Source organism: Cynocephalus volans, chromosome 4, assembly GCF_027409185.1.
Source record: "Cynocephalus volans isolate mCynVol1 chromosome 4, mCynVol1.pri, whole genome shotgun sequence".
Taxonomy (NCBI): domain Eukaryota; kingdom Metazoa; phylum Chordata; class Mammalia; order Dermoptera; family Cynocephalidae; genus Cynocephalus; species Cynocephalus volans.
Window position 1 is genome coordinate 45398589 of NC_084463.1, and position 12110 is coordinate 45410698.

Below are 12110 nucleotides of genomic sequence, written 5' to 3' on the forward strand. Positions count from 1 at the left end.
ACACACCCTAAGAACTACTCATACTTTTTGCATTTTATTCAGTATTATAAGTAAACTAGACATGTTAATTAAACAGCACAATGTTACAAAAATACTGTGCCACATTATATAAGACTTAAGCATTCACAGCCTTTGGCATGACGGAGAAGTCCTGGAACCCATCCCCTGTGGTAACCAAAAAGCAGCTGTACATTTATAGGCCATCACTTTTGTTTGTCTTCTCTGATGCTTACTCAGGTGTGATTTGTAGGGAAAAGTATTTTCACATACATTAAATCCATTGGTCTTTTCCTATGTGAATTTTCTCATGTCTACTGACATGTGACTTGCGGTATAAGATTTTCTACATGTGTTACATTCATATGACTTCTCACCTATGTGAATTCTCTGATGTGTACTGAGGTTTGACTTACAGTGAAAGGTATTTCCACACTCACATTCATTTCTTATCTGTGAATTTTCTTATGTCTATTGAGATGTGATTTATAGTAGAAAAATTTTCTACATTCCTTACATTCATATGGTTTCTCACCTGTGTGAGTTCTCTGATGTACACTGAGATTTGACTTACAGGGAAAGGTTTTTCCACACTCATTACATTCATAGCGACTTTCTTCAGCGTGAATTCTCTTATGTCTATTGAGATGTGATTTGTAGAAAAAAGATTTACTACATTCCTTACATTCATATGGTTTCTCACCTGTGTGGATTCTCCGATGTGTACTGAGGATTGACTTCCGGTGAAAGGCTTTTCCACACTCATTACATTCATAGGGCTTCTCCCCTGTATGGATTCTCTGATGTGTACTGAGGATTGACTTATGGTGAAAGGTTTTTCCGCATTCATTACATTCATAGGGCTTCTCCCCTGTATGGATTCTCTGATGTATACTAAGGACTGACTTCAGGGGAAAGGTTTTTCCACACTCATTACATTCATAAGGCTTCTCCTTTGTGTGAATTACCTGATGCATGCTAAGGTTTGACTTCTGGTAAAAGGTTTTTCCACACTCATTGCATTTATAGGGCCTTTCACCTGTGTGAATTCTTTGATGCCTGCTGAGGTGTGACTTATAGTAAAAGGTTTTTCCACACTCACTACATTTATAGGGCCTTTCCCCTGTGTGAATTCTCTGATGCTTGCTGAGGTCTGACTTCCGGTGAAAGGCTTTTCCACACTCATTACATTCATAGAGCTTCCCCCTTGTATGAATTCTCTGATGTATACTGAGGACTGACTTCAGGGGAAAGGTTTTTCCACACTCACTACATTCATAAGGCTTCTCATTTATGTGAATTACCTGATGCATACTGAGGATTGACTTCTGGTGAAAGGTTTTTCCGCACTCATTGCATTTATAGGGGCTTTCACCTGAGTGAATTCTCTTATGTCTATTGAGATGTGATTTATAGAAGTAAGATTTTCTACATTCCTTACATTCATACAGTTTCTCACCTGTGTGAGTTCTCTGATGTGCACAGAGGTTTGACTTACAGGGAAAGGTTTTTCCACACTCATTACATTCATAGCGACTTTCTTCAGTGTGAATTCTCTTATGTCTATTGAGGTGTGATTTGTAGAAGAAAGATTTACTACATACCTTACATTCATATGGTTTCTCACCTGTGTGGATTCTCCGATGTGTACTGAGGATTGACTTCCGGTGAAAGGCTTTTCCACACTCATTACATTCATAGGGCTTCTCCCCTGTATGGATTCTCTGATGCGTACTGAGGATTGACTTATGGTGAAAGGTTTTTCCGCATTCATTACATTCATAGGGCTTCTCCCCTGTATGAATTCTCTGATGTATACTAAGGATTGACTTCAGGGGAAAGGTTTTTCCACACTCATTACATTCATAAGGCTTCTCCTTTGTGTGAATTACCTGATGCATGCTAAGGTTTGACTTCTGGTAAAAGGTTTTTCCACACTCATTGCATTTATAGGGCCTTTCACCTGTGTGAATTCTCTGATGCCTGCTGAGGTGTGACTTATAGTAAAAGGTTTTTCCACACTCACTACATTTATAGGGCCTTTCCCCTGTGTGAATTCTCTGATGCTTGCTGAGGTCTGACTTCCGGTAAAAGGTTTTTCCACACTCATTACATTCATAGCGACTTTCTTCAGTGTGAATTCTCTTAGGTCTATTGAGGTGTGATTTGTAGAAAAAAGATTTACCACGTTCCTTACAGTCATATGGTTTCTCACCTGTGTGGATTCTCTGATGTGTACTGAGGACTGACTTCCGGTGAAAGGCTTTTCCACACTCATTACATTCATAGGGCTTCTCCCCTGTATGAATTCTCTGATGTATACTAAGGATTGACTTCAGGAGAAAGGTTTTTCCACACTCATTACATTCATAAGGCTTCTCCTTTGTGTGAATTACCTGATGCATGCTAAGGTTTGACTTCTGGTAAAAGGTTTTTCCACACTCATTGCATTTATAGGGCCTTTCACCTGTGTGAATTCTTTGATGCCTGCTGAGGTGTGACTTATAGTAAAAGGTTTTTCCACACTCACTACATTTATAGGGCCTTTCCCCTGTGTGAATTCTCTGATGCTTGCTGAGGTCTGACTTCCGGTGAAAGGCTTTTCCACACTCATTACATTCATAGAGCTTCCCCCTTGTATGAATTCTCTGATGTATACTAAGGACTGACTTCAGGGAAAAGGCTTTTCCGCACTGATTACACTCATAGGGCTTCTCATTTGTGTGAATTACCTGATGCATACTGAGGATTGACTTCTGGTGAAAGGTTTTTCCGCACTCATTGCATTTATAGGGGCTTTCACCTGAGTGAATTCTCTTATGTCTATTGAGATGTGATTTATAGAAGTAAGATTTTCTACATTCCTTACATTCATACAGTTTCTCACCTGTGTGAGTTCTCTGATGTGCACAGAGGTTTGACTTACAAGGAAAGGTTGTTCCACACTCATTACATTCATAGCGACTTTCTTCAGTGTGAATTCTCTTATGTCTATTGAGATGTGATTTGTAGAAGAAAGATTTACTACATACCTTACATTCATATGGTTTCTCACCTGTGTGGATTCTCCGATGTGTACTGAGGATTGACTTCCGGTGAAAGGCTTTTCCACACTCATTACATTCATAGGGCTTCTCCCCTGTATGGATTCTCTGATGTATACTAAGGACTGACTTCAGGGGAAAGGTTTTTCCACACTCATTACATTCATAAGGCTTCTCCTTTGTGTGAATTACCTGATGCATGCTAAGGTTTGACTTCTGGTAAAAGGTTTTTCCACACTCATTGCATTTATAGGGCCTTTCACCTGTGTGAATTCTCTGATGCCTGCTGAGGTGTGACTTATAGTAAAAGGTTTTTCCACACTCACTACATTTATAGGGCCTTTCCCCTGTGTGAATTCTCTGATGCTTGCTGAGGTCTGACTTCCGGTAAAAGGTTTTTCCACACTCATTACATTCATAGGACCTCTCCCCTGCATAAATTCTCTTATGTGTATGGTGGGCTGAGTTGTGGGAAAAAGATTTCCTACATTCATTACATTCATATGGTTTGGCACCTGTGTAAGTTCTCTGACGACTTCTGAAGAGTGAGTTCTGGTGAAAAGTTTTTCCACAGTCATTACATGTATAAAGCTTCTCCCCTGTATGTGTCCATTTGTGGACTGTAAGAGATAACTTCTTCATGAAGGATTTATCATATTCTTTACATTTGTAGGATTTTTCTGCTGTGTGTATTTGCTGATGTTTAGTGCGTTCAGACTTTTTATAGAATACTTTCCCACATACATCACATTGAAATGTTTTCCTCAATACCTGAGTTATCTCTTGGTCAAGGAGAGCTGAGTTATAAAAGGCTTTCCCACATTCATTGTATTTACAGGTAGTTTCTCCCAAATGAAGCTTCTTATGTGCCAATAATATTGGCTCTGTGTTGAAGGCTTTCCCTGGTTTACTATATTCAAAAGGGTACTGCCCAACTTGAATCTTGTTATTCTGACTAAGATGCTCACAGTGTGTGTGGGATTTCCCAGTTTTATTTTGGTCATCAGGTGTCTCTCCAGCATGCGTCTTATCAGGATTTCTAGGAGGAAGTGCATACTTACATACATTAAACTTCTCAATGTTAATTTCTGAAGAGTTTTCACTGTTTATAATCAGATTTGAAGTACAGTTTGAGCTCAAATTAAATGTTTTTTCCAACTTAACTCTCTCCTCAGTTGATGTTTTGCTGTCGGTGATTAAAACTTGCCACAAGTATTTACTGTGATTTTCTTGACTTTTCTCAATTTGATTATTGACTATATGGAGATCTAAAATGAGAAAAAAATCCATACCCATAAACCAACATAAGCATTGTCTATGAATGCACATGCAAAGATAAAAATGTTTCTTCCTATCCTAAAAATTTTTTAAATGAGTATTAGTTTTATAGGTTATATTAATATGTTTTCTAATGTTTAGTCATCTTTTCCTTTGCTTCTTTATCCATTTTTTATTCGCAAGAAAATATTTAGTAAAAATGTTCACCCACTGCTTAGTTGTAGTTTTCAAACAAGTGCTTATCATCAGCCAACTGTTTGCCCTGTTCTTTTTTATTTGCTTTATTCTTACAGCAACAGTGGGTGTCTTGTACTGCTTTTATTATTCCTATTGCACTCTGAAGGTGGCAAGGTTTTCTTGGATTATCTTCTTTAAGGTTCAGGAGCAAGCCAATTCTTTGTCCCTTAAATAAGGAATATGGTTTAGCTTCAGGATATTGCACCTACGTTTGTTTAGTGTTCACTCTTCTTTTGGAAAGAGCTATAAGCATATGGGGAGATTTCAAATTTTAAAAAATTCCCCACATTAGAAGAAGACAGCTTCATAAAAATTACTAATTTAAACTCACTTCCTATGCTCCTCAGAAATCTCCAGTCTTCCACCATCGGCAACCCCTTTTGGCTCGTCTAAAAGTTTTGGTTCTGCAACACAGGCTTTCTCTACCATTGCTGCAAAATGCTATTCTACCCCCCCTAAGATTAACTGGCACCCCCCTCCCCAATTTCTGTTGCACACACTTATCCTTTATAATTCACTGCTTCTGAAAGCATTTGTTCTATACATTGGAGTTTCATGTGTCTCCTAATTTCATAGAAAATAATGTCTTCGGCACATATTTTATTTCCTTTGTTGTTTTAAAATGATTTTAACAAGGAGAGAAAAATGCTAGTTTCAAACTACTCCCCAAAAGAAGTCTGAGCCCTCAACATAAAACTTTTGGTTCACTTGAACCTGGAACCCAGAATCTCCAGGTTCTCCTCCCAAGTCCATGACTAACACTTTCTATGCTCCTATGCTGGGTCTGCCTTAGCTTTATAATTTCTGATATGGCAGTACACAAGGCTCACCTCTAGAACTTTTTTCTTTTTCTTATCTACTCCCTAGGTGACTTCCTCTATAAGCATGACTTTTAAAATCAGCTTTAAGCCACTGATTTACAAGTGTGTACCTCCAAGAATGATGTCCACTCTCAAATTGACATTTTATATTCATCTATATATTATATGTCAAATTTTTGAAAACAGTTAAGTCAAACTGACAGTATGTAAAAGTTAAGCACTCAATAATCTTCCTTCTCCAAACATATTTTCTAAACCTCCCACTCTGGTTCAATATTCCTCATGATTCTAATATAACTACTTAACATACATACACACACACACATTTCTCTCTCATCAGAATGTAAACTGTATGAAAGAGGGATGTTATTTTGATAATTTTTGTTGTAAATACAACTATACAATAAAAAGTGCTTAAAATGTCCTCAAGATGTGGTTAAAAAATAAGTGTATGAATAAATGTCTGTGCTATAGTTCAAGTACCGCCCCTCGCCCCTGAAGTTCATATTGAAGCTTCTTCATCATTGTGACAGTGCTGAGTGTGAAAAATCCAACTGTGGTATTTGAAAGGTGAGGCCTTTGTGAGGTGATTAAATAGTAAGGGCTCTGCCCCCATAAGAGGATTAATATATGGACTAATAAAAGCCCATGGATTAATGGGCTTGTGGTTTAATGGGGATTATCGGGTATTAGACTGGTGGCTTTATAAGAAGAGAAAGAAAGCATGTGAACATGCTTTTGTCACTGTCACCTTGTGATATTCTGTACCAACCCTATAATCTACTGAGAGTCCCTACCCATTGGAAGGTCCTCAATAGATGCAAATCCTCTATTTTCGACTTCTGGGGCTACAGAATTGTAAGGAATATTTTTTCCCTTATAAATTACCTCATTTCAAGTATTCAGTTTTAAGTGAAAAAACATGAATACAGTCTGGATTTAAATACTCATGAGAATGGAGAAAAATAGAGCAAACAAAAATATTGAGAAAGTGATCAGCAAAGAGAAATGTCTAAGAGGAGAAATGTAGGGATTAAATTATGGAAAGTATAAAAAAAATCAGAAAAATAAAAGGTAGGGGTACAGATGTGAGAACCCTCTTAAGAGGTTATACAATTGATTTGTTTAAGCCACACAGATCAGATGTTTTCAGGTCTGAAAAATAGCAAAAATATGGGCAAAAACAGCAAAGGGCTTTGCTCTTCCCAGCCTGTGCCCCGTATGCACTGACCTTGTAGGCTCTGGTTTGGGGCATTTTCTACCATCCATGCCTCTGCTTCTTGCTCTGATTTGAAGATCACATTGGGTTTGGTAATGTAGCATCCTGTTAATAAGATATACCACAGGAGTTTGCAAAACTGCTAAGTCAGGTTTTTAGAAGAATGAGAAGAGCTCAACTTTCAAAACTGTGCAGTAAAGGAGCCAATTTTAAGCATTCATTAGGGAGGGATGACTCTCACCTTCTCAATTAAACAGAAACTTACATAGCACTGAACCTTATAAAGGGTATAAATACAGATATTTCTGTATTTACCAACAAAGAAGAAAGTGTTGCTCCTGGAACTTACTGTGGAGTTCCACTCACCCAACAATACCAGGTTGCTGTAGGTCTCTAGCATCACATCCCTGTACAAAGTTCTCTGAGCATCATCCAGTTCCTGCCACTCTTCCCAGGTGAAGTCCACAGCCACATCCTCAAATGACACCAACCCCTGGAATGGCACATTTTGCTCAACTCAAGTCATCAGCCATTGATCACAAAACAGAAATCTTGGAGTTCACAATTCTCTGTGTGTGTGTCATATGTATTTTACATTAGATGCAGCTTCTTTGTACTTCATATGGTGGAAGAAATAAAAAATAACAGCAGTAATATTCTGCCACTGTTACAATTTGTTAATTGCAAAAAGAAAAAAAAAACACTATTACAAAACTTACCACAATCCTTGTTGCTATGGATAAAAGTATGAACAAAATTCTGCTTCTCCAAAGAAGCTTAGCATAAGGTATTTTACATACCTGGAATAATGTGTCAGAAGAATTAATTTAGACCCAAGATCAATACAAACTAGGGTTAGAAAGAATGAGAAAAAACAGAACTATTTTGTTTTCAGTTTGCACTCCACTGAAATACCAAAGATGTTTACCTCTTCTATGCAAACCACGTGTTCTCATGAGTATGAGAAAAGAACAAAGGTTCAGTTGCAAGAGCACAAACAACACACACCACATGACTGGTACTACTGATGAGATAACCACAATTTGACCTTAATGAAATGGCAAAAAAAGTTATGCACTCATTGTTGATTTTTAATTACTTATAAATTAAAAGCATGTAATAAACATCTCCAAATTTTCTTCCTACATGCAAAAAGATTGCTTGTGTTTACCCAGGGAGCATACTGCCACTTCTCCAGCCACACAGTGTAAATAATGAGTTCCTGTAAGAACAGGTAAGTTACATGTACAGATTTACATTTTTATAGTCATCCTCTAGAAAGAGAGTGGAGAAGGTGCTGAAGGGAGAGTCAGAGATGAAGAAAACAGGGTAAAAGATGACCATCTATATCAGGACCCAGAGCAGTAAGCACACAAAATATGAAACTAACCCTTTAAAAGAGAAAAAGTAAAAGTAAAAGCAGAAACAGAATGTGGTCTTAATTTGCTGTATAGGGAATAAAAATAATTGTTTTACAACCAGTCTATCTAAAGGAGTGCAGCTTGTTAGGTACTGGCAACATACAGTAAAATTTGGAAAATGGAATAATATAATTGGAAAAAGTAACACACACTTGGACTCATTATATTTGAAATATCTATAGAAAGGCCCAAATGGCAATTGAATATATAATTCCAGAGAGATCTAAGCTGAAGATAAAAATTTGGGAAGTATCAGAATTTCAATTGTACCTTTGGTTATCAGAGTTAATAAACTTATCAGATTGAACAATACTACTACTAATAAAAAAAAAAGCAGAAGCACAGAACCTGTGAAAACACTAATATTTAAAGATAGTAAGAGAGAAATAGACTGTGAAGACCAGAAAAGAATTTTCTGAGTTTATTCTATGAAAACAGGAAAGCTCAGTATTAAGAAGACTACCAATATAATTCATAACTTTCATAGTTATATGAAGCAAAATTCTTTGATCATCTACATAGACATTAAGAAGATGATTTTAGAAATACATTTCAGGTTTCTATTTCTGCACATAAAAAGCCTGAAAATCATCACTTGATCAAAACAATTATAATGCTGAAGAGACTGAAAGATCAATATCTCTTCTTGGAACTGTAAGAGAGAAAAGGACACAGGTCAGACCACTGCCCACAAGATTAGAGACAGGTAAACATACAGTGTTGTAGCTTATAGGTGCAGAGACTTACTACTGGAAACAGTCATACGAGCCAGTGTCAGAGCAGGAAAATCTGAACTGTGATTGAAAAATTGCTCAGGACTCAGTGTAGACATCTCTGAGGGTTAAAAACTCCAGGAGGACCCAGTCATAGGCAGATGTATTAGTCCATTTGCATTGTTTATAACAAAATACTTGAAACTGTCTCTTTTATAAAGAAAAATGAAATTTATTGCTAAAGTTTCTGAGGCTGGGGAGTCCAAAGTCCTTCTGGTGGTGGTGACAGTGAAAATTGTCCCACACTGCAAGATGGTGGAAGCAGAGCAGGGAGAGTGAGTGAGTGATGGAGGGAGAGAGGGAGACTATAGAACATTTCTGCTACGGTCTGAACGTTGTACCTCCTCCCCTCAAATCAACATGTTGAAACCTAATTTCCAATGCACTAGATTTAAGAAGTGGGCCCTTGGGCAGGATGCTAAGATGATCAAAAAGGGAATTAAAAAAAAATCTAAATAATTAGCTTAGGGCTCAAATGTATGATGTAGGCAGCATTCAACAAAGAATGGACATTGTAAGCAGAGAGACAAAAATTATGTACAACAAACAATCAAACCAAAACCAAAATCACAGATCAAAAATACGGTAACAGAAAGGAAGAGTGTCTTTGATGGGATTATGAATAGACTGAACACAGCTTAGAAAAAAATCTCAGATTAAGGATACATCAATAGAAACTCCAAAAACTAATAACCAAAGGGAAAAAAGATGGAAAGGTAGAGAACATAATATCCAAGGACTGCGGCAAAACTTCAAAAGATGTACGAGTAATGAGAATACCAGAAAAGGTGGGGGGAGAGAAAGAGAGAGAGAGAAACCAGAAGAACGTTTGAAACAACAATGTCTGAGAACTTCCACAAATGACGGTCAGACACTAAACCAATGATTTAGGAAGCTCAGAGAACACCGAGCATGGTAAGTACCAATTTTCTACACCTAGGCATATCATTTTCAAGCTACACAAAATCAAAGATAAAAGTCTGAAAGAAGCCAGAGTCGGGTAAAACCATCTTACGTATAGAGAAACAAAGATAAGAATTACATCCAACATCTGCTCAGAAACAATGCAAGCAAGAAGAGTGGAGTAAAATATTCAAAGTGTTGAGAGAAACTCACCAACCTAGAGTTCTGTACCCTGTGACATCATCCTTCAAAAGTGAAGGAGAAATAAAGATTTTCTAATGCAAACAAATATTAAGGAAATTTGTTGCCAGTATAACTGTCTTGCAAAAAATGTTAAAAGAATTTCTTTCAGAGAAGAAAAAATATATAGGTTAGAAAACTGGATCTGCATAAAGAAAGGAGGAGCATAAAAGAACAAATAAGTAAGGCTAAGAAAAACTTGCTATTTTTCTTAATTGATCCAACTGATAACAGTTTGTATAACACAACTGTATGCAATTATGTATGCTTTAACACACACACACAAACACACATACATAGTTATGTAAGCTTGTACATAAGTAAAATGAAGTGATAATGATACACAGAAAACAGCAGGAAGGGAGAAAGAAATTAAGATTTTTTTATAAGCAAATCTCACTGCCCTGAACTGGTATAATGTCAATTGAAATAGAATTGGGTTAGTTATAAAAGTGTAGTTCAAAATATAGGGCAACTAGTAAAAAACTAACTAAATAAATAAGTATAAAAAGCACATTCTCAGAAATCAGAGAAAATGGAATCTCATAAAATGCTCAATTAACACCATAAAAGGCAGAAAAAGAGTGGATGATAAAATTAAGAGCATAGAAGAGGAGGAATAAATGCAAAATAGTAAAAAAAAAAAATGGTAGATATTAATCCAAATATATCAATGATCCCTTTGAATATTAAGAATCTGAATGAACTAATTAAAAGAGATTGCAAGAGAGGATCAAAATACAAGCACCAAGTATATGTTGTCTACAAGAAACACACAATAAATATAAAGGCAAACATGAATTCAAAGTAAATGGATAAAGAAAAATATACAACACTAACAACACTGACCAAAAGAAAGCAGAAGTAGCTATACTTACTTCAGATTCAGTAGACTTCAAAGCAAGAAGTTATCAGGGATAAAAAATGGCATTACATCAGGCTGTTGGAGTTAATTCTTCAAGAAGGCATCAGCTTTTAACATGTATGTGCCTAACAATAGACTGTCAAGCTATGTGAGACAAAAAAGAATAGAACTACAAAAAAAGAAAATAAAATCTGCCAACACATTTAAAAAAACTTCAACATCCTCTATCAAAAATAGATCAATCCAGAAGAAAATCAGTAAAGGCAGTTAAACTTAACAAGATCTCAATCTAATTGATATTTATTGACTACTTTATTGAAAAACAACAAATAGATATTATTCTCAAACTTACATATGACAATTACCAAGACAGAACACATTCTGGGCCATAAAACATACTTTAACAGATTTAAAATAATGGAAATTATACAATGTGTGCTCTGAGACTACAGTGAAATTAACCTGGAAATCAATAACAGAATGGTAACTGGAAGATCCCCAAATAGAGTGGCATTAAACAAAATGCTCTAAACAATACATAGGTCACTGAAAAAAGTTTAAAATAAATTTTGAAGTATGTAACTAAATGAAAATGAAAACAAGGATCATCAGAATTTATGAAATGCATGAAAAGCAGAGCTTTAAAGGAAATTTGTGGCATTGAATGCCTATATTAGTAGACAAGAAACATCTAAAATCAATCATCTTAGTTTATACCTTGGGAAACTAGAAATGGAACAGCAAACCAAACTCAAAGGAAGCAGAAGGAAAAAAAAAAGAATTGGAGCAGAAATCAATAAATTAAAATAGAAAATCAATAGAGAAAATTAAAAACAAAAAATGGCTGTTTTTGTGAGATCAATAAAATTGATAAGCCTATAGACAGACTAAGAAAAAGAAATGCAAGACAAAAATTACTAATGTCAGAAATGAAAGTGAGGACCTCACTACAGATTCTGTGGACATTTAAAAAGGTCATAAAGAAATACTATGAACAACTCTGTGTGCACACATTTGATAACCTAGATGAAATGGACCAAGTTCTGTAACAAAACAATTTGCCAAAACTCCCACAAGAAGAAATATACTGTCTGAATAGGCCTATATCTATTGTGAGAATTAAGAAAATAATAACATTCAACACAGAGAGCACACAGCCCGGAGGTGTTCGCTGGTGAATCCAACCAAATATTTAAGGAAGAAATCATATCAATTACTTATGATCTATTTCAGAGGATAAAATAGATGGAATACTACCAAATCATTCTATGAGAACAGCATTACCTCAATATCAAAACTTAAAAAGACATTA

At 36.0% G+C, this 12110-nt stretch overlaps 1 protein-coding gene across 4 annotated transcripts in view; it reads right to left on the reverse strand.

Annotated features, from left to right (window-relative positions):
* Positions 1–78: 78 nt before the first annotated feature.
* LOC134375838 (zinc finger protein 208-like) overlaps positions 79–12110 on the reverse strand; it is a 56632-nt gene continuing 44600 nt past the window's right edge. For 3 of the 4 annotated variants that reach the window (XM_063094584.1, XM_063094585.1, XM_063094586.1), the window contains 3 exons: positions 6963–7089; positions 6609–6701; positions 79–4309 (listed from right to left, as the gene is read on the reverse strand). In XM_063094584.1, coding sequence (XP_062950654.1) covers positions 447–4309; positions 6609–6701; positions 6963–7089 — 4083 coding nt within the window. In that variant the 3' untranslated portion in view covers positions 79–446. The remainder of the gene's footprint in view (positions 4310–6608; positions 6702–6962; positions 7090–12110) is intronic. The other variant, XM_063094587.1, reaches the window with a different exon arrangement.